Raw genomic sequence first — 20,974 nt, forward strand, 5'->3', positions numbered from 1 at the left:
CCCAAACCGCCAACGACGGCGGTGTGCCAGCCAGTATCGGTGGTGCGGTGGTGTGGGTGTTGGAGTGTGGTTGTGGTGGACACCTTGTCCGCGGGCACGTTTTCCGGCTGATCACAGCGGACGTGACCCGGCGGTGTCTGGGGAGTGATTGCCGATGTCGGCTGTGGGCACTTTTCCGGGGTTCCGGCACGTGTTTCCGGCTGGTGATAGCGGACGTGGCCCCGGCGTGTCTACTGCCGCCGAGGTGACGCCGGGAGACTATGGAACGTGTTATCAAACACGGTCTCCATGTCTCCCTCGTCACCAAGGTGCGTGTCCGGCCCGTCCAACAGTTCCGCCTCCTCTTCCGCTGATATTTCCATATCAACGGGTTGTGAGAAGGCGGTGGTCGGTTGCTCCATGGTCCCGGCTGTTCCGGCAGGTATCACTACCTCCGGTACCGTGGTCACGGTGCGGGCCGGGTAGTTGGTTGGTGGGGCCGCGATTGGTGCCGGTTTTTCCATGCGGAACTGCTGGGACTCTTGTTGTTTTTTCGCCCGATGGTCCCGCAGGCGCTGCTGGTTCCGGCGTTGACGGGCGTTCGGCACGGCTGCTCCGGGTGTGCGCGTGATCGTAGGGGCTGTTGGCGTCTGTGTGGGTGGTTGCCGTAATGTGGGTCCCGGGTGCTGTAGCAGCGGCCGGATCGGTTGCACCGTGGTTGCCGGTCGTGGTATGGCTGCTGGTCGCCTTGTCGACGCCGGTACTGCCGCTCGCCGGGGACTACGCGACCGGTTTGTGCGTACCAACGTTGTGGGGGCACCGCTCGTCGCCTTTCGAAAAACCTCAGTGCGGTCCTCCCACCCCCTTGTGTACGCGGCCCATAGTACCGGGTCCCGCTGCAGCTGTGCCGTTGTCATCTGGCGTACCCGTGCCGCCGTGGTGGTGTTGGTGGCCTCCTCCAGACTGGCCGCCCTCAGTAGTTGCTGGCTACGTTCCAGCAACTCGGCCGCTTGTTGGATGGTGGTTGGCGGTGTGGTCGGCCGTTGTTGATCCATGGTATGGATGTTGTTCCGACTAAAATTTGTTAAATTTAGTTATGGGCTTGTTGGTGGGTGGGGTGGTGTAGGGCGGGGTTGTGTTGTGGTCGTCGCCCGTTTGAAGCAGGACACGTGGATTTTGCGTGCGGGCTGTTGGTCCGTGAGGAACACGCCTTTGCCCACGCGTTTGTGTAGCTTCACCGGTCCCCACCATTTCGGTGCGAAGCCGGCGTTAAACTTTTTGTGCGCGCTCGACAGGTGGTGCGCTTTATAGTACACCATGTCACCTGTTGGGTATTTTGTGTCCGTCTGGCCCCCTGTTACAGGTGTTACGTCCAGTACGGCACTTTCCCGTTTCGCTCTGTCCCTATCTGTGTGCTCTATCTGGTTGTCCGCTGTCCGATTCAGTGCCCAGTCCCCGGGTCGCTTGCCCTCTCTGCCGAGGACAAGTACCGACGGTGGGTATCCTGTCTGGTCGTTGCGTCTATTCCTGATAGAGAACAGTATGGGGGCTAACTTGGTGTCCCAGGTGTTGTGGTTCCCGTCGATGAGTAGCGCGCGTAGACCTTTTTTTATTTCCTGGTTGCGGCGCTCGACTGGGTTGGCCCTCTGATGATATACCGGAGTTGTCCAGCCCTCGGCCCCCCATCGTTCGATTGCTTTGCACATGTCATTCGATACGAACTGTGGGCCGTTGTCGCTTAAACACACACGGGGATATCCGAAACGTGAAAAGAATTCTCTTTCAAGCGTTTCGGTTATTGTCTTCGTAGTGGCTGTTCCGAGCGGGTATGCTTCGGTCCATCTACTAAACAAATCCGTGGCAACCAGTAAATATTGTTTTCCCCTACTCGTACGCGGGTAGGGGCCCATGAGATCTATGCTGATTACCTCCCAGGGGTGTCGCGGTGTTCTGGCGGCGATCGGGTCATCTGCGCGCGCGTTCAGTGGTTTTGTACACGCGCAAATGTGGCACGACTTGACATACAGTCGGACGTCGTTTTTCTGGCCGTTCCAAAAAAAACGCTGTCTTACCGCCCTGTATGTTTCTTTCCAACCTGGGTGGTTTGCGAGGACGTGGTTGTGGTATATCCAAATCACCTTTTGTGCTTTGTCGTTTGGTACGACTACGGGTGTGTGTTCGCCCAGCTTTTTCCGCAGAAGGCCGTCGGTAAAAATGTATTGGCTATTCTTTCTCGTGGCGTTTCTGGTGCTGTGCGCCGGCTCGTCCGGTGTCCCGTTGTCCACTATGTCTCGTGTTTTGGGGTCGTTGGCCTGCCAAGTTGCGAGCATAGTGTGTGTGATGGTGTGGTCGTTGTTTGGTTTGTCCGGGTCCGTAGTGGCGAACAGATTGTCGGCCGGTGCGCTAGTAGTGGTGTTGTGTGGTGGTGTGCGTACCCCTACTAGTCGCTCCTCGAGGTGTTCCTCGTCTACCGGTGGCTCGGGTGCCTAGTTCCGTGATAGCATATCCGGCGCCTCGTTCTGTACGCCGGGTACATGCGTGGTGTGGTAGTCCAGGTTAGCCAGTTGTAGTGCCCACCTGGTTAACTTGGAGTTTGTGTTCTTTGCTCGGTGGAGCCACGTTAGTGCTGCGTTGTCCGTGTAAAGATCAAAACGGCGAGCTTCCAAATATGGTCTGAATTTGTCGATTGCCCAAATTATCGCGAGACACTCGCGTTCAACCGCCGCGTACCGTTTCTGTGTGTCACTAAACTTCCTGCTTGCGTAGGCGATTATCCGTCTTTCGTCCGGTCTGTCACCCCGTTGGAAAAGGACGGCACCTGCTCCTACTTCGCTAGCATCCGTTTTTAGGCAGAACGGTTTTCCGTAATCCGGTGTCGACAGTATTGGCGAGTCGTACAAGGCGCGTTTTATTGTATCGAATGCCGCCTGTTCGGTCTCGCTCCATGACCATTTGGTACCCTGTTTGAGCCGGTCTGTTAGTGGCGCTACGGTGTCCGCGTAGTTGTCGACAAATTGGCTGTACCAGTTGCAGACGCCCAGGAACTTCCGTAGGTCCCTAACTTTGGTTGGTGTTGGGAACCGCATGATGCTTTCTAGTTTCTCCGGTTGTTTGTATATGCCGTCGGAGGTGACTAGGTGTCCGAGAAATGATATTTCGGTTGATCCGAAACTGCATTTTTCGGTGTTGCATGTTAACCCGTGTCTCTGTAGACGTTCCAGAACTTTGTCCAAGTGGCACTGGTGTTCGTCGGTAGTGTTTGAAAACACCACTATATCATCAAGATATACGCGGACGAACTCATCCAGGTACCCTCTCGTTCATTAAACGTACAAAGGTCATGGGGCTGTTCTTAAGGCCAAAGGGAAGGACTCGGAATTGATACAGACCCCGACGCGTCCGGAATGCCGTGTATTTTCGAGCGTTTTGGTTCAGTGGTACTTGCCAGTATCCCGACTTAAGGTCCAAAATGCTAAATATTTTTGCGCCTCGCATTTGACGTATCAACGTATTGAGGTCCGGCATTGGATAAGCCGTCAGTGACGTCATTGAGTCGTCTGTAGTCGATGCACAGTCGGGGCGATCCGTCTTTCTTTTTTGCTAAGACGACGGGTGCGGCCCATGGTGATGTGCTTTGCTCCACAAGTCCCTGTTGTTCCATATCCTGTACCATGGTGTCGATTGTGGCCTGTTTTGCCTGCGGGTAGGGATATGGTTTGAGCGCTATCGGTGTTTGGTTCTTCAGGAGTATGTCGTGTTCGATTAATCTGGTGCAACCCTCGTTGCCTCTGAAAACGTCCGGGTAGTTGCGAATTACTTCGGTTTTTTTCGCGCGCGTGTGTATGTCACCATGTATTACCAAATTATCGATGTCTGGTGTAGGGTGGTGGTGGCTTTTCCGACCCTTCCAGCATGCCGTTGTTCTCCTATGTGTACCAAGGTGGATCGTGCTCGTTGTGTAGTCCCAGGTGACTTCGTTGTGTACGAGGAAGTCGTGTCCTAGGAGCATGTCGCAGTATAGTTTGTCCAGAATGGCTGCAGTGAAAGTGACCGTTAGGTCTCCGATCCTGGCTACGAATGTGGCGGTACCACTTGTCATTGTGGTGTGTCAGTCCGCCATTCGTACGTGTGTGGATTGTCCGTGGTGTGGTGTGCCAAATGTGTGTGCAATGTTCGGGCTTACATATGACTTTTGTGCTTGTGAGTCGAGTAGCGCTGTTACGAAGCCTGACCTAAATTCGAGCTCGACCGCGGGGGTCGGAATTTTGTCGGGGCATGTTCGTTTTTCGTTACTCGTCGTTGGTTGTTTTCTGTAGCGGGGCAATTGGTTCTGAACCGCGTTTCCGGTGCTCTGGTGAGCGGTTTGTACCGCCATTATCAGAGCGTCCGTTTCGGTTGCCTCTGTGCTACTTGTATGTTCCAACGGTGCACGCGTGAATTTCATAGTAGTGGTCTGTGTGTTTGTGTGTGGTGATGACGACCTACTACTTAATGAAATTTTGTGTGTGTGGGCGGGTGATATATCTGATGACGCCGAGCTTGTTGATGCGCGTTTGACAGTTATATCCCCGTCCGTAATTCCGAGTGTTGCTGGTGGTGGCGTTGTTGTGTGTGTGTGTGAGACGGCGGCGCGGACAAATGTCCGCCGACTCAGTTGCCGTTTCCCGACGCCGGTGTGTACCCGGGGCAGTCACTGTTCCAGTGAGGCCCTCCGCAGTATTTGCACGGGTTGGGCGGTAGTGGCTTTCCAGCTGTACCGTCCCGTGCTCGCTGCTGGTTTGTCGGCCGTGTTGCACGGGCTTGTCCGATTTTTTTATATTCCGGTTTCGGTTGCGGTCGAGATAGCGGTGGTGGTGGTGTTTGTTCCGGTGTGTAATCCAGGATGCCAGCGATCCGGCGGAGGTCGGCGAATGTCGCTGGTCTTTGCAGCCGTATGTGCGTGCGGTATTCGTCTCGCGTTAATCCAGTTATCGTACTGACTAGCTGTGGTTCAGGTAGCCCGGTGTTGATGCGGCGCGCGATTTGATTTTTTTTAATCACGAATTCCGTCAGTGACTGCGTCGACGTTTGTCTAACCGATACTATCTCGGCCCGCAGTCGAGATTGTATGTCCGTGTTGTCGAACTTTTCTAAAAATTCGGCGCGGAACTCATCCCAGGTGAGGTCCAGTAACCTGATGGTGTCCCACCATGTACTGGCTGCGCCCTTTAACTGCGGTTCAATAATGTTTGTCTAGCCCGACCTATCTATACGTGACTGGTATAGTATCGATTCCGCCTTATGTATGAACTGCACCGGGTCCTCGGGTGTGGTCCCGTGGAACTCTGGCAGTGAAAATCTCGCTGTACGTACGTCGTCGTACGGTATCAGTATAGACTGCTGCGGTTCATATGTGTGGGTTGGTGTTGGAGCATTGTGATGACACGCCGTGTTTTCAAAATGCACTGACCGGTCGTGTGCGTGTTCGGGTCGTTGATAATCCGTGGCACGTGATTCGCGTGTCGCGGTGTAACTTGATCCGTGGTCCGTGGTGGTCGACGTGTTTGTGTGTGTGTGTGTGCCCGCGCGAGTGTTATCGGTCGCCGATGTTTCCGGCGTGCTCCGGTGTTGTCCAGATAACATCGTGCTGTGGAGGCGGGACGGTGATGATACCTCCGGTTGTCGTTCCGGTGTTTGTTGAGACATGCCCATCTCCAGGCGTCGCATCGTCTCTGCTATGCGACGCTGGTCGTCACCAAAACGCATCATGCAGCTCTCGAGCATGGCCAGTCGCGACTCCAAACTGTCTGCACGCGTCGGTGTCGTTGTCGGTTGCTGCGCCTCCTGCAGTATGCCGCGGGCCCGCCTTATCAGGTCCGTGGCTTGATGATTGTCTTGTGTGGGCAGCGGGTTGGTGATGTTCTGCGGCTGGTGGTTGTCCGTGTGGTCGTCCGCTGTGTTCTCGATTTGTCCGGCGTGGTGCGTCTGACTCGTGTCCGAGTCACTTGCGGCCGCCCTCATGGTCTCCATCGGCTGAAACCGGATGGAGTTGGCCTGCAGATCCATGTCCGCGAAATGCTGAGTCAGCCGGATTTCGAGGGCGTCTTTCGCGCCCCCTTCCGGTAGCCCGCGCTGTTTACATTCGTAGCGGAGCTCCGCAACGGTCAATTCGTTTATGTATTTTCCCGACATCTCGTCCGGCTGTGTTTCCGGTGTTGTTGATGGGGAAAATAGTAAACACACTATACAGCGATTGTTGTTGTTGTTGTGCTGTTGACCGTTTATCGGTGCTATTTCCGTCCGAATGTAGGTCAGTGGGTCTGTTGTCGTTGTGCGCGCCGGGGTGATTACACTAACCGGTTTTCGCAGCGTATGTCGCGGTTGCGCGTGTGTGCGCTGTCCGGTCGACTATCGCGACTACGAATGCGGCGGCAGTTATTTGTATCTCCGTCCCGGGTGATCGTGGATGACGTTGCGGGTGGTGGTGCTTGGCGGTGGTTGTGTGACTTTGTCGCGCTCTAGCGTTCCTACCTATCCTACTCCGTGTGTTTGCGGTGTCGCGCGCGCTGAGATCGGTGCGTCCGTAAGTCGGGCGGCGTGGTCGGTCGGTCGTTACGTGCTTTGTGGTTATGTTACGTAACGCCGGGTTTTTCCGTTACCGCCTGCAAACCACGTTTGCGTCGTATGGGATCGGGGATTTTTCCGCGAGTTGCACAACAGGGAAATGTAATGGGGGTAGTATGGGGTAAGTTAAGATAAACAGTGTTTACTTACCGGTGATTCCTGTACGGGGAGCCAATTTTGTGGCGGTCCTGGACGGATACCACAAATATGTATGCGGTGGATCGGTTTTACACCAAAGGAAAAAAAAACACTTTTTGTTTAAGTCGCAGAAGTGCGGTGGTGTATATTTTATTTTGATATTGTCGGTAGAAAAAAAAAACAAATCACAGATATAATAATATGAGAGACGGTACGCGCGAGGACGGTGATGGTGCGGTTGGTAGTTGTCACTCAAAACGTGGCCGTGGAACTAAACTTGCTACAAGCCGGTTCGCGGTACCGGCGGTCGACATCTCCAGGCGCGCTTATCGCGTGTCGGTGTCGACCGCCGTCGATTGGCGATTGACAGAGAGAATAGACGGCGCGGATTTCCGAGCACAGGCCGTTTGAATTCAAACGGCTATTACGCGGGACCGCGTCAGACCATATATCATTACATAATCATACCAATTTGTATTCATAGATCTCATGTACTTACTGATGTTTATTTTTCTATAAATATTTCTAATTACCTAGTCTTTAAATTAATTTGTTTTAGTTGTTTGAATTTATGATTTACTATGACTATGTTAATTTTTCTATAAATATTTCTAATTACCTAGTCTTTAAATTAATTTGTTTTAGTTGTTTGAGTTTATGATTTACTATGACTATGTTAATTTTTCTATAAATATTTCTAATTACCAAGTCTTTAAATTAATTTGTTTTAGTTGTTTGAGTTAGACAAAATGCATTCGTTCTCCACCACCACTAAAAATCTCCACAAAGAGATGAAAACATGGTGCACCGAGCTGAAAGGGAAGTTGATGCAAGCGCTTGATAAAAGCAAAGTTCTCAAGCCTTACGTGGACAAAGCTGGCGACAGGATAATGGACCTCTCTTCCTCTCTGCTGGAAGCGAGCATACAGCCAATCCCACCAATCGTTGAAAAAATGAATAAGGCGACCAACACCAAGCCAGAGACTTCAGTACTGGTGTCGAGGAGCGACAGCTCCACGGCTAGACGTTATACCAATGAACAAAAGAAGGCGCACCCGAGCAACCAGCAAGCAGAGCGAGAACCACTTCGGGAGGGGAAAAAGAAGAAAGCGAAGATGAAGGGTGAAGGCATCCGCCACAGACAAGTCACGACAGAGGACACAGGACATAACGAAAGAAGATACCGGACTCAAAATCCCTAAAAGAAGACCAACAACGAAGCTGTAGTCGTTTGCCCTTCCGGGGCAACAACCTACGCCGAAATTGCAAAGAAGCTGAAGACAACCATAAACGTAAACACGCTAAACGTTAACATTAAAGATATAAAGAAAGCGAAGTCAGGAGACCTCATCATCCAGATAGACAAGGGCCCCAAACAAGAAGAAGCAGCAGCTAGGCTAAAGGAGGCGGTCATTCATACGTTAGGAGCTGACGCAGTGGTGAAGCACTCACCCAAGACCGAAATAATAGAAGTACGAGACCTGGAATCAGAAACAACGATAGAAGAGGTTACACAGGCGGTCGTTAACACCACGAGTACCACACCAGATTCGGTGAAGGTAATCAGAATGCTTCCCTCATACGGAAGCAACAAGATGGCGGTGATCAAAATGAAGTGCAAAGACGCATATACACTACAAAACTTAGGCCGCCTAATTGTAGGACTTGTGCGATGCCGAGTGAAGCTGAAAACCCAGATTGCAAGATGCTACAGATGCCACAACTTCGGTCACTACAGAGCTACATGTAGAGGAACCGACCGAACGGCCCAGTGCATGACATGTGGCCAAGAAAATCACAAGGCGAAGGATTGCAAAACTCCACCAAGATGCGTACTCTGCGAGGAATCCGGGTACGAGACAAACCACTACCCAGGCAGCCAAGTGTGCAGAAAATTCAAAGAGGCGAAGAAAAAAGACATAAATTAACCTAGTTAAGTAAACTGTTTTCTTTGTAAGCCAAAGGCAACCAAAAGAGGAGTAGTCGGAGGCTAAGAACTCAACTGTTGAAACCGGTACAGACACGCCATGCTGGTGGGTGAACGCGTCTGTGTGCGGCCATGGGACAGTTCACTCCACGACTACACAGGAACCGTTAGTGAAGGCCAAGCCACCTATGAAAGGCAAACAACAAAGGCTTAGCACTGATGCGGAGGATAGGGCAACTACATCCACAGAACAAGAGGCCGACTTCACAGTGGTACAGAGCAGGAGTACTGCGAGAAGGGCTAAGCCGGACGCCCTGGCGATCAAGGAGGAACTCAAGGTACCACCAATCAAGGCAGGCAGTGGCAAGCGGAGGCACCCTCCCAGAACGCAGGCGGTAGTCTTGGATAAGCCGGTGAATCTCTCTTACGCCGATGCAGTGAAGGAAGTCAAAGATGCTGTTCTCAAGGAGCCTTTCCAGTCCATGATCTCCACTAGGAGAGCCAAGTCTGGTAATCTAGTACTGGAAACGAGCACAAAGGAGCATGCCGATATGATCTTGCTAGGGCGCTCAAGCGCCAGCTTGGCGAAACGAGGAGCATTAGACGTCCTTCTCCGAGTGTCGCACTGCTGCTCATCAACATAGAGGACTCGGTCGATGAAAAGGAGTTGATTAAAACCCTGACGGAACACGATTCTGAGCTGAAAGTATCCAACGACCTCAAGATCCGAGAGGGTAAGAACGGAGTCCAAACGGCGATAGCCAGAGTCCCACTGAGCCCAGGGCTCAAGCTAGCTCGACTGAAAAAGTTGAGGGTGGGCTGGGCCACGTGCCGCATCAAGGAGCTGGCATCTAAGCGAGACTGTGCAAAGTGCTCTGCCGCTGGCCACGCAACCAGCGAGTGCAAGGGTGAAGAGACAAGAAAATGCTTCGGATGCAAGGCGGTGGGCCATCTTATTGCTACATGCACACTCCTCCGCCGGAGCGAGAAGTTCGGAGATTCGGACCAAGACCAGCGCACGGAGGCGCCGGCTAAGCCATTAAAGTCCCAGTTATGCCGGTAACAGCAAACTCGGGCCCAGTGATTAAGGTCTTGCAGGTAAACCTTAACCACTGTTGGGCGGCGCAACAACTCCTGCAAACAATAGCGGAACTCAACATTGACGTAGTCATAGTCAGCGACTACAACCGCCCGTTAGGTCAGACGCCGCGATGGGTTGCCAGCTCGGATCATGGCGCTGGTGGCGGCTTCGCATGGGCTAAGGTGAGGGGCAAGCTATTCTTTAGCTGCTACTACACGCCCAACTGTACGATCCAGGAGTTCGATCGATTCCTCAGCAAACTCGAGGCGTCGATCCAGCACAACACAGGTGTGGGGAGTGACGTCATTGTTGACGGGGATTTCAACTCTCACTCTGCAGAATGGGGCTCCTCAACGGAGGACGCAAGAGGATCACTACTGTCTGGCTTCATCTCGGCACTGGATCTCACAGTTTGTAACGTGGGCTCCGTCCCCACATTCAGGCGGGTCAACGCCACGTCCGTAATTGATGTCACCTTTGCGCGATCAAATCTTGAAGTGACATGCGGTGTTCCACAAGGGTCGGTCCTTGGGCCGACATTGTGAAACCTATTTTACGACGGAATCCTACGCCTACCGGTGCACAGAGATGCAAAAATTATAGCTTTCGCCGACGATGTGGCTATAGTTGCTGTAGCCCATAAAGCAGAGCTAATGGAGCAACTGGTTAATCCAATCCTCTCGGACGTTGTCAGATGGATGTCCGACAACGGATTAAGACTTGCCCCTGAGAAATCGGAGTGTGTCATCATTACCGGGAAGCACAACTTTGCCGCACCGCAGCTGAGCGTACAGGGGTTCCAAGTGCCAACGATACGAGCCATCAGGTACCTGGGCGTACAATTGGATACCAGACTGTCGTTCGTTGAACATGCTAACACAGTAGCTGCGGGAGCTAGGAGAGCGGCGGCTGCGATTGGGAGGTTGATGCCTAATGTGGGAGGGCCCTCGCAGGCAAAACGCAGGTTGCTCATGAGTGTGGTGCATAGCCGACTGCTCTATGGCGCTCAGATATGGGCCGATACCGTCCGTGACGTGAAGAAAGCGGAAAACTCGCTCCTGATGGCCCAGAGGGTCGCAGCTCTGAGAATAGCCAGGTGTTACCGTATGGTCTCCGACATGGCGGCGTTAGTACTCGCCAGGACGCCACCTGTATCCCTTCTGGCGCTGGAGAGGAAGAGAGTCGGCGAATCGAGGAAGGCAGGTGTCCTCGTAGCCAAATCAGTTGTAAGAGAGGAGACAATAAGGCAATGGCAAGTGCACTGGGACTCCGACGAAGGCGACCAAGACGACGTCAACATCGTTGACCAACATCCCACTATTACAGATTCGGACAGCCATGGAGACAGAGAAGTTGAGTGTGGACAATTTGGTTCACGTCACTCAACTTCTGACGGATTTCAAACTGAATGTGGGCACGCAATATCACATTTCAGTTTGGATAGTTTTGATATCGCTATGGCACCCAGAACATTTTGCAACAATGATGAACCCGAAGAAATGGATGACTACGAACCTGGCACGCGACGAGAGACTGGAGGAATGCAATATGGAGGATATTCCTATGAGGGAGAGAATCAAGGCCATGTTGCTCGTGGCTCGCCCATTTATGAGCACTTGCTTCGAAGAGTTGTCGATCGACTTTGTGACATCGATTTTCGAGGCAATGATCGATACATCAGCGACGTTATTGTCCCCCGTGGACCTGACAGAGTTGATGAAGTTGCTAAAGAGCTACAAACTATGTTGCGACAGTTCCCTCCAAAGCACCCAGTCATCGTCACAGCCCATGGCGACCATGTCCATTGCGTCCACGTCTGCCGACAGTCAAACTCGGCTTGTCGGTGTATATGGTTGCAACGATCCGTCCTCTATCGCCAACATGGACGACGACGCCTTCGAAGACGCGTTTGGGCGATACGCCTCACGTCGTCGGACTGGGAAAGCATCCTGCGATATTTTTCTACAGACGGCCGGGAACCCAAACAAATTGACGGCGTCGGTTCCTATGGAGGATTACGTGATGGACGCAATTTTATACAAGTATGTGGTAAAAAGTTATTTGCAATATGTTCGTCATTCGTATCTAAAAGAAGTGTTCATGTCGACTATGGTTAAAAAATATGGGTCATCGTATTGCTTTAATGCCAATCATTTAAAAGAATATACATTTAGGACCACAGAAATTGACATTTTGTATAACAGACATTTGCCCAGTGTACGAAATTACGAAAATAAATTTCAAATTTTTCAAAATAATAAAAACTATTACGAACTGTTTGAAGCAACTCCTTTTTATATTCATTTCAATGACCTTGTTTATAGCATGTCAGATAAACTAAAAATTTACGAAGGTACTAGAAAAATACCTGCGCCGAAAAAATGTCAATTTTGTTTATACCAACACTATAGGGAAAATACACGTCATAATAGAAAATTGGTGAAATTATGCTATCCGTTATTAAACCAAGCTACTTATGACCACATATTCGACCACATGTACGATCCTAATTATATGGATAATATTGACTTTTCGTAAATTTAGGAAGACGGATCTCGAAGGACTCAGGGACATGAAGGAAATGTGGAAATATGCGTCAATGAAATGCCGAACGACGTTCCCAGAGAACTCAGTGCATTTGCAGAACATCAAGACGGCAATGCGAACCACTCTCCCGTTGATGAAGAACTCGGATACGATGAGGGAAGTTCCAATATCAAATCAGTATGCGTGTACCCAACGTCGTTAAAAAATTTGCTGTACCAGTATCCTTGTTGTCCGCCCGACGCTTTCGCGAACATCAAAGAATTTTATTTGAATAGTCGATTAAATACTATATTAGAAGAAGACAAAAAATGTAAAGTAGCTCTTAGGAATTGGTGCGCTATTATACGGGACTGGAGTATTAATGAATTCGTTGATTATTATAACAAACCTAACGTACAACCGTATTTTAACGCGTACGCTAGAGGGCCTGGAACTGTTTATTACGATATCGATAAATCCGTTTCAATAGCTTCCGAGTTATTGATGTATCAATTTGAAAACAACGAGGGTCTTATTTGTCGATTTTTGCAAACTCTAGTCAACATATTGGATAAAAAAATTCCGAAAAGAAATAGCATGCTAATACATTCTCCTCCCAGCGCGGGCAAAAATTATTTTTTCGATGCCGTAGCCGCCTTTTTTTTGAATTACGGTATGTTCGGAACTGCCAACAAAACGAATAATTTCAGTTTTTCTGATGGTGCCGGCAAACGTCTCGTAATTTGGAACGAACCTAATTACGAGGTGTACCATTTGGAAAAAATGAAGGAATTATTAGGAGGGGATACCACTAGAGTGCATGTTAAATACAAAAACGATGTTCCACTACAAGGGCCTCCCATAATATTATTGACCAATCACTATTTGTCGATAATCAATGACCCGTCGTTCAAGGACCGTTTATCAGTGTACACGTGGATTAGCGCACCATTCCTAAAAATGTATAATAAAAAACTATCTCCGTTATTTTTTTATCATTTATTAAATAAATACAATATTACATATTATTGAATCGTGTTTTATTATTTACTAATTATTCTATTGTTACAAATTGATTGTACATCAACGACAAATCGTCACGGAAAAAGTATTGCCCCTGTGTAGTAGATAAATTATGGTGCATCACACCGTCTTCGAATGGAATATGAATTTTCTCAAAGTGCGTGAATTGGAACGGTGCTCCGAATTCAACAACCATTTCAGTGTTGACCTCAAACACGACTTCAATGTCAGTGAAACTGCTAGGTTTTATTGCTTGACTAGTAGTAGTCAATCTGTGTACCGGATAGATGCCCACGTGCAGTGACGGTTGTTTTTCGACTGCGCTGTCATCACCGTGACGCCATATGTATTGACCGCATTCCAATGGTCTAAAATAACGTTTGCTATCGAACAATTTCGTGTAAGTATCATCGCGAAGTTCTTTGGTCTCCGTATCGTTTACTTTTTCCGTATTTTTACCAATTTTGATTTGTGTGAATCCAGCTCTTCGATTTTTTTTGTTCACCATAATAACGGTGTCATTCCCTGTAATCGATTTTCCGGAAATCCCGTTAAAAACTCCTTCTATCGGTTTTCCCAACAATCCCAATTTAGGGCTGTAAGAATACTCGGCAACAGTTTTGCCGGTTGTGAAACTAGCATCAATTTTCGTGATGAGTTCATTTAATAACGGCCAACCCAGTTTTGTGCTGTGTCCTTTGTCCGCGACCATCGTGTAATAATGATTGTTGTGAAACGGTAAGTGAAAAAAAGAATTTGGTATACCGTCAAATTCACCGGTAAAAATAGGTTTTCCGTCGTACTTACACCCGTACATCGCTTGTATAGTTTCTTCTTGATATTTACCATTGTCATCGGTACACGATGTCGGATTCATCGCATCTGTAGTTCTAAAACCGTATTTGTAGTTCACACCACGAGTAATGTTAGTTAAATTATGCGCGACAACGGCAAATTTATTTTGATTCAGCGTTGCCAAACTAGACGTTGTTGCATTTGTCTCGAATGCCGTTCGCGGATTACGCATTACGACATTTACTTTTACGTGTTTACACAACGAACCCGGTGTATTACTCACTAGCTTGTATTCGCTGGGAGATAAATACAAAAATGGATATTCAACCGGTATGTGATTCAACGACGTTGTTACTACGTGCAATCCTTTTACCGTAGAAGATAAGTCCAACATTTTCCAAGCCAATCCGTATGATATAAATGAATGACATTTTTTGAATACCATAGTATAGCCTGTTGTAATGTGTGTGGGTCTAGGTAGTACAGCATTTTCAGGACTGGGATTTCCCGTATCACTGTCAGAAGCAGTGGCGCTAGCAGTACCAGGTAAAACCATATTGGATTTCTTGCTAAATGAAAACCCCGCTGGGGAATCAGCAGGCCTCTTGGACGACGACGTAGGTGTCTCCATATTATTACCGCTAGTTGAAAAATTATTATCGAAGTTATCGACGTGCTGGTGATCAGTACGCAGTTGTCGGCTCGAGTCAATGTTATTTGTCGATTTTGTTGTTGTATCAGCTGGTTCTGCATTACCCTTGGACTCTGCTCCTTGTGCGTCGTTGTCCTTTTGTTCTACGAATAAACGCCACAGAGTTAGATTATATTATACACGTTTACTGAAATATAACGCATGCTTACCTGGTTGTTCACGACCGCACTGTGGATATATTGCGTTATTACTGCCAGTAATCGCTTCGTGTGTACGTTCTGCTATGTTTTTGAGTCCAAGGCCGACAATTGTGGCAACGTTACCATAGTATTTATCTGTAGTATTCATTGCAGCCAACATTGATTTTTTATCTGCCTCCCATACTTGATCTTTTGTCGGGTTGGTCATATTATTATAATCGACATCGTGTTGGAACGTGACCTTGTCCATTTCAGTTTTTGGTAACGAACATCCGATAAATTTATTGTTCGCGTCATATAACTTATTACCCGGTCCTGTGTACGAACTGCCAAACCACGTGATACCACCATTATCGCACGCCGTCTCTTGATTACGAATTTTTTCATAGGTTTCTGCATTTTTACTTCCAACCACGGGTGCCTGACCCAAAAGACCGGTACACATAGTTAAACCGGCAGATGCCATTGCGGACAACACACTGATCGTTTATATCACCGGTTCATTAATTTATAATCATTTTACATGGCCGCCCGTTTATGACGTCATCGCGCGAAGAAAAGAACTGGGTGCTTGCTCAAATTATTCTATAATTTCGACCACGACGACGACGACGACGACATACGCGGGTCCCCTCCTCTCTGTGCCATTACTTTTGCCGCATTAACGTACTAAGCATCGGCCATATGGCCCCATAGGGGCGGCCGCTGTACATTCGCGGCAAAAGTAATGGCACAGAGAGGAGGGGACACGCGTATGTCGTCGTCGTCGTCGTCGTGGTCGAAATTATAGAATAATTTGAGCAAGCACCCAGTTCTTTTCTTCGCGCGATGACGTCATAAACGGGCGAAACCTAGAAACCTAACCTAACCTAACCTAACCTTTTTTTTTTTTTTAGGTTAGAAACCTAAAAAAAAAAAAAAAAAGAAACCTCCCTTCGAGCTAACGTAGCGTAACGCTACATTCGATGCCGTCCTGAGAACCGAGCTGCCCAGCGGAGCCAAGCTGCTGGGATTCGCAGACGACACGATGTTGGTCACCAGGGCCAAGTCGACTCAGGAGTTGGAAGCCGTGACCAACGAAGCATTGTCCTTGGTGGAGCAGCGGATCACCAACCTTGGCCTCCAGATTGCGGTGGAGAAGACGGAAGCCGTCCTCTTCACATATAGATACAAATACACGCAACCCGCGATCAAACTGTGCGGTGGCGACGTTCAGCTCTCGACCGAGATGAACTATCTCGGAATGGTGGTGGACAGGTCGATGCTGTTTAAGTGCCAGACGAAGAAAGCGGCAGCCAGAGCAGCGGAGATCGGCAACCAGCTGGCTAGAATCATGCCGAACGTGGGCGGGCCCTGAGAGGACCGACGGCGGCTGCTGTCGTCGGTGGTGCACTCCGTTCTCCTGTACGGTGCCCCTAGCTGGGCGCATACGCTGGAGTTCGTGCCAGCGAACGTTCGGACCCTGAACAGAGGACAACGGAGAGTTCTTCTCCGGTGCTCCTGCGCGTACCGCACTGTCTCGCAGACGCCCACAAATGTGATCGCATCAACGCCGCCTGCAGACCTCCTGGCGAAGGAGAGAGAAGAAGCGGTGTTCGACCGGAGACGGTCCCCCGAGGCAGCCATGACAGGTGAACCCGAGACTAATGACCCGAGAACCAATACTATGGATGCATGGCAGGAGAGATGGTCGACGGAGGATTCGGGAAGCTGGACCAGGCGGCTGATCCCGGACGTCCGTCCCTGGTGCGCCAGGAGCCACGGGCTGACGACGAATTTCCACCTGACGCAATTTCTGTCGGGACACGGATGTTTTGGTCAGTATCTGCATCGGATCCGCAAGTTGGACAACCCCAGGTGTGTGGACTGTCTTGCGCCATTGGACGATGCGGAGCACGCATTCTTCCTGTGCGACAGGTGGTGGCGTCGGAGAACGGAGCTGAAAGCGGAAATCAACGACCCATTTACTCCCGAGACCGTTGTGGGGAAGATGCTGGAGTCACGGAGCAACTGGACTGCGGTGGAGCGGTTCGTGAAGGAGGTGCTAACGAAGAGGGAAGCTGAGGAGAGAGATCGGCAGCGTCAAGATCAACTCCATAGTTAAGTCTGCTTTTCCTGTGGGCCGAAGGCCGTTCTTAGATGGTGTAGGGCCATCTATTACATGTATATAGGCTGTAAATATATGTGCATATTAATATTGTAAAATTTACCGTCAATAAACGATGTAGGGGAGCTGAAGAAATTTCTCTGGGTGTCTCCGGCCTCCTACGATACCATCGGAAAAAAAAAAAAAAAAAAAAAGGTTAGAAACCTCCCGCGAAAGAGGAGAGGATGAATAAGACGGGAAAATCTACTTCACAGCCGCGCAACAGAACTCGCCCCGCGGCAATATTAGTGAAGGTAGGTGCTGAAGGTTTCACTGAACTGGCGAAGAAGATTCGATGCGGTGTTAACGCTGACGTCGTCGGCGACAGTATTGTTGGTGTACGCCAAGCCAAGTCTGGCGGTCTTCTTATAGAGATCCATGGTGACCAGGCCCGGTTTGAGGCTGTCCGCGCTGAAGTCGTCAGATCAGCTGGCACGGAGGTTGAGGTACACTCCCTCCAGCAAAGGGCAGTGGTGGAAGTCCGAGACCTGGACGAGTGGACTGGAGCCGATGAGGTCGCGGAGGCGGTGGCAAATGCTGTCGATGTCGACCTAGATACCGTCAAGGTTCTAAGCCTCCGAAAGAGGTTTGGATGCGCTCAGACAGCCTTGGTTTCGCTCCCTCAGGCCTCCTCACGCGGGTTGACCAGCTCTGGTAGGCTGCGGGTCGGATGGGTGAACTGCAGAGTGAGATTGGCTGACCCAAATGTCAGGTGCTTCCGTTGTCTGGCTTTCGGGCATATGTCTAGGGACTGTGCGGGACCGGACAGGACTCAGTGCTTCCGAAGATGCGGTGAAGAAGGACATAAGGCTGTCAGCTGCAAAGCTACAGCTGCGGCGATAAACGCGTTCGCGAAGACGGTTGACGAGGAGGGTAAGAAGAATCCATGACCAGTCACTATCATAGTCACCCCTGGAGTGGTTCCGCACCAACTGGGACGGGAGTAGTTCAAATTAATTTGAACCACTGCTGGGCGGCGCAGCAGCTTCTGCTGCAGACGATGGCCGAGAGAAACGCGACGCTGGCGGTCATTTCGGACTACTACAGGGCTATGGCGATGCCGATCACTGGGTCGGTAGCAGTGACGGCAGGTGTGCGGTATACGTTTCGGCCAAGTCCGACGCGGTTATCGCCGACCCAAACACGGGAAGCGATGAGGATAGCTCGCGACCCGACCGGGGTGGCGAAGGGCACGTGCACGCCTTAGCCGAACGGTACGGGCGTGCTCTCTCCCGACTTCGGTGGGAACGGGAGTCCGCCCGGTGCTCGTGGTCCGTAGACGACGCGCGGCCGGCGGTCGGCGGGCAGCTCCGCCGCACGTCGCCCGTGAACCTCCGCGGCTCTCGACTAGTGCACAGCGCTAACGTGAGGTCCGCGGTTGTAGCCGCAAGGCACCAAAACCCGGGAGTCTTCGTGTTCGCCGAATTGTTCCCTTCAGGAATTCGACCTCTTCCTGTGTGGTTTAGAAGTGTCGATACGTCGCCATCCTGTTGCGACTGTGAATCTGATTGTGGCCGGCGACTTCAATTCGCATTCTGCGGAGTGGGGCTCGGCGACAAACGATGTGAGAGGGGCAATGCTGTCCGAATTTGCCTCGACCTTGGGCCTGGTCGTTAGGAACATTGGCGCACAGCCGACGTACAGAAGAGTCAACGCGTCGTCAGTTATTGACGTCACCTTCACACGCGATGCATCCAACAGCCGCCTAACTATCTCGGACTGGGAGGTCTTAGATGATGTCTACTCCGCTAGTGACCACAACTATATACATTACGTATTTACATGTCCCGTGTCTGACGCAGCTCCACCTGAGGCAGTGTCTACGTGGTTACCAGGGTGGTCCATCAAGAAGTTGAACCCCGACGTGGCCAACGTCCTCTGGAAACTGGCTGGTCCTGCACGCCCGCTGCCGGCTGACGCCTCCGCTGCAGAGCACGCCGAGAGGCTGAATGATCTCCTAACAGCTACGTGTGATGCGGCTATGCCGTGTAGAACAATATTTCAGAAGAGGCGGAGAGTAAACTGGTGGAACGACTCTATCGCTGAACTGCGGAAGGCTGCCATAGCTGCTAGGAGGGCGTACCAGCGTGCGGGCCGCCGTTCCACACAGACGGACAGATCGCCGGAGCTTGCAACATACAGTAGGGTGCGGCCCGAGCTCAAGCTGGCGATTCGGAAGGCCCAGGAGAGCAGCTGGTCAGAGTTGTGTCGGGCAGTTGACAGTGATCCATGGGGCGTCCCATATAGGCTGGTGACGAAAAGGCTTGGACGTCGTTCCCCAACCCTGGACCGGGAACTGACCGTCACCGTGGCCCGCGGACTGTTTCCGTCACCCTCTCCACCGGTTTGTGAAGACATCCCACTGGAGATAGGGGTGCAGGCATTCCCAGTCGACCCAACAGATCAGGCCACTACGACGCCTCTGTAGCGTCCCAGCATACAGGAGGACAAACGACTGGTGTTGAGGTAGATGGATTGGGTGTAATAAGTATAACAACTTAATTTGTGATTAATTTATTAGATATTTATTTGATTACTATGTAAATAAAACACTTTTACTGCACAAAATGATTTGGTTGTAAAATATTCTAAGTCCGAATAATTAAATTGGACTGGTGTCTGGCGTGAAGGTGCTTGTTCTGACTCTGGTGGCTCACGTCTGAATTGGGTCTAATCGGGGCTCTCCTATATAGTCCAGATAGTCCTACTCTCTGCATTTCCTCTCCTATCGATAAGGCACGTATGTGTCCATGGCCGAGTCGTGCAAAAGCGTACGCATGTATTATTTTAATATCGCAGTTTCCCACGCCCATGCGACCGGTCGGCCACATCCTGGTTATTCGTGACACGTAATCTCCATAAGCCGACGACATTAATGTTATTTTTAGATACGCCTGCCAAGACTACGATTTCATATTTAATATTTCGTATATTTAATTCCAATTATGGTAATATTTTGGAAAGGCTAGAAGTTTGGCCTTCGATATAACTATTGAGGTCCTACACAATATAATTGGTTGGCGAAATCATACGCCCCAGGGTCACTTATACCTATCTACGTGTATATGCGTGTTTAGATGTCTCAGCGGGACGTCAGTACATAACAGTATCATGTATCATGTATCATGATACTTTTTTTTGATTATCTTGCCCAACCCTGGTTGGTAGTTGGTATAGCTATTCGAATTAGTGTATTACGAAAGCTGAACCAGTAATCATTTTTATCTACTAATCTACAATTCACTAATATTATAATATTATCATAACTAATATTTAAAAATTTACAATAATTAGATTACAATAATAATAATGTTTTATATAATATGATATATTTTTGGTTAATAGTTATATTAATAATATATTTATTTATTTTTTTTTGTTTGTACTTATATAATAATAAAGATTTAGTAGTACATGTATATTCCATTAATTGTTTATTTATTTGATTAACATAATTGTCCTATAATACTAATAATAATATTTTCCCATAACCATAGTTTACATTATTTTTTTTTTTTCATTTCATTTTTTTTTTTTCTTTATAACTGTAACACGTACCAATCCCTTTAACAATAATCGGGAGATTGGACACGCTGTGCGGGTTCCGTAATGAATCAGAGGATTAGGCAGGTAAAAATAATTAACCAATATGTCACTATCATGAGCTTAATATTTTACAACAAAATTTAAATAATAATACAAATAAATGGACAAATAACTCACGACAGCGTGACAATGCAAAACACGATATGACCGGGACCTGGAGACTTGAGTTGCTGGGTATGGACGGTGACCGGGACCTGGCGACTTGAGTCGTTGATTATGGTAGGTTATGTTTAAGACGGCGAAACCGCACGAACTTAATGGTCGGGTTCAGGACGGCGAAACCGCGCGCACTAATCGA

The 20,974-nt window shown here is 49.5% G+C and overlaps 5 protein-coding genes across 5 annotated transcripts; 3 read left to right on the forward strand and 2 right to left on the reverse strand.

The window, feature by feature from the left end:
- Window positions 1-230: 230 nt before the first annotated feature.
- LOC149054585 (uncharacterized) lies at window positions 231-1,034 on the reverse strand. The gene has a single exon (XM_089230143.1). The coding sequence runs from the start codon at window positions 1,032-1,034 to the stop codon at window positions 231-233; it is 804 nt and encodes a 267-aa protein (XP_089086269.1).
- A 9,347-nt stretch (window positions 1,035-10,381) lies between these two features.
- LOC107172044 (uncharacterized) lies at window positions 10,382-13,198 on the forward strand. Its single transcript, XM_089230144.1, has 3 exons — window positions 10,382-11,770; window positions 12,273-13,141; window positions 13,183-13,198. The coding sequence occupies exons 1-3, from the start codon at window positions 10,382-10,384 to the stop codon at window positions 13,196-13,198; spliced, it is 2,274 nt and encodes a 757-aa protein (XP_089086270.1).
- A 110-nt stretch (window positions 13,199-13,308) lies between these two features.
- LOC149054586 (uncharacterized) lies at window positions 13,309-15,174 on the reverse strand. Its single transcript, XM_089230145.1, has 2 exons — window positions 14,934-15,174; window positions 13,309-14,867 (listed from the first exon to the last, which is right to left on the reverse strand). The coding sequence occupies exons 1-2, from the start codon at window positions 15,172-15,174 to the stop codon at window positions 13,309-13,311; spliced, it is 1,800 nt and encodes a 599-aa protein (XP_089086271.1).
- A 777-nt stretch (window positions 15,175-15,951) lies between these two features.
- Window positions 15,952-16,281, forward strand: LOC149054587 (uncharacterized). The gene has a single exon (XM_089230146.1). The coding sequence runs from the start codon at window positions 15,952-15,954 to the stop codon at window positions 16,279-16,281; it is 330 nt and encodes a 109-aa protein (XP_089086272.1).
- Window positions 16,282-18,646: 2,365 nt separating this feature from the next.
- LOC149054588 (uncharacterized) lies at window positions 18,647-19,498 on the forward strand. The gene has a single exon (XM_089230147.1). The coding sequence runs from the start codon at window positions 18,647-18,649 to the stop codon at window positions 19,496-19,498; it is 852 nt and encodes a 283-aa protein (XP_089086273.1).
- Window positions 19,499-20,974: the final 1,476 nt, after the last annotated feature.

Source organism: Diuraphis noxia, unplaced genomic scaffold, assembly GCF_037042655.1.
Source record: "Diuraphis noxia isolate RWA-SAM2 unplaced genomic scaffold, SU_Dnox_SAM2 contig0006, whole genome shotgun sequence".
Taxonomy (NCBI): domain Eukaryota; kingdom Metazoa; phylum Arthropoda; class Insecta; order Hemiptera; family Aphididae; genus Diuraphis; species Diuraphis noxia.

Coding starts and splice junctions, on each gene's coding strand:
- LOC149054588 (XM_089230147.1), top strand. CDS start 18,647: ATGCTGTCCGAATTTGCCTCGACCTTGGGCCTGGTCGTTAGGAACATT.
- LOC149054586 (XM_089230145.1), bottom strand. CDS start 15,174: ATGGACAAGGTCACGTTCCAACACGATGTCGATTATAATAATATGACC. Junction 14,868..14,933: donor GTGCGGTCGTGAACAACCAG/GTAAGCATGCGT, acceptor GTTTATTCGTAG/AACAAAAGGACAACGACGCA.
- LOC149054587 (XM_089230146.1), top strand. CDS start 15,952: ATGTTGGTCACCAGGGCCAAGTCGACTCAGGAGTTGGAAGCCGTGACC.
- LOC107172044 (XM_089230144.1), top strand. CDS start 10,382: ATGGAGCAACTGGTTAATCCAATCCTCTCGGACGTTGTCAGATGGATG. Junction 11,771..12,272: donor ATGGACGCAATTTTATACAA/GTATGTGGTAAA, acceptor TCGTAAATTTAG/GAAGACGGATCTCGAAGGAC.
- LOC149054585 (XM_089230143.1), bottom strand. CDS start 1,034: ATGGATCAACAACGGCCGACCACACCGCCAACCACCATCCAACAAGCG.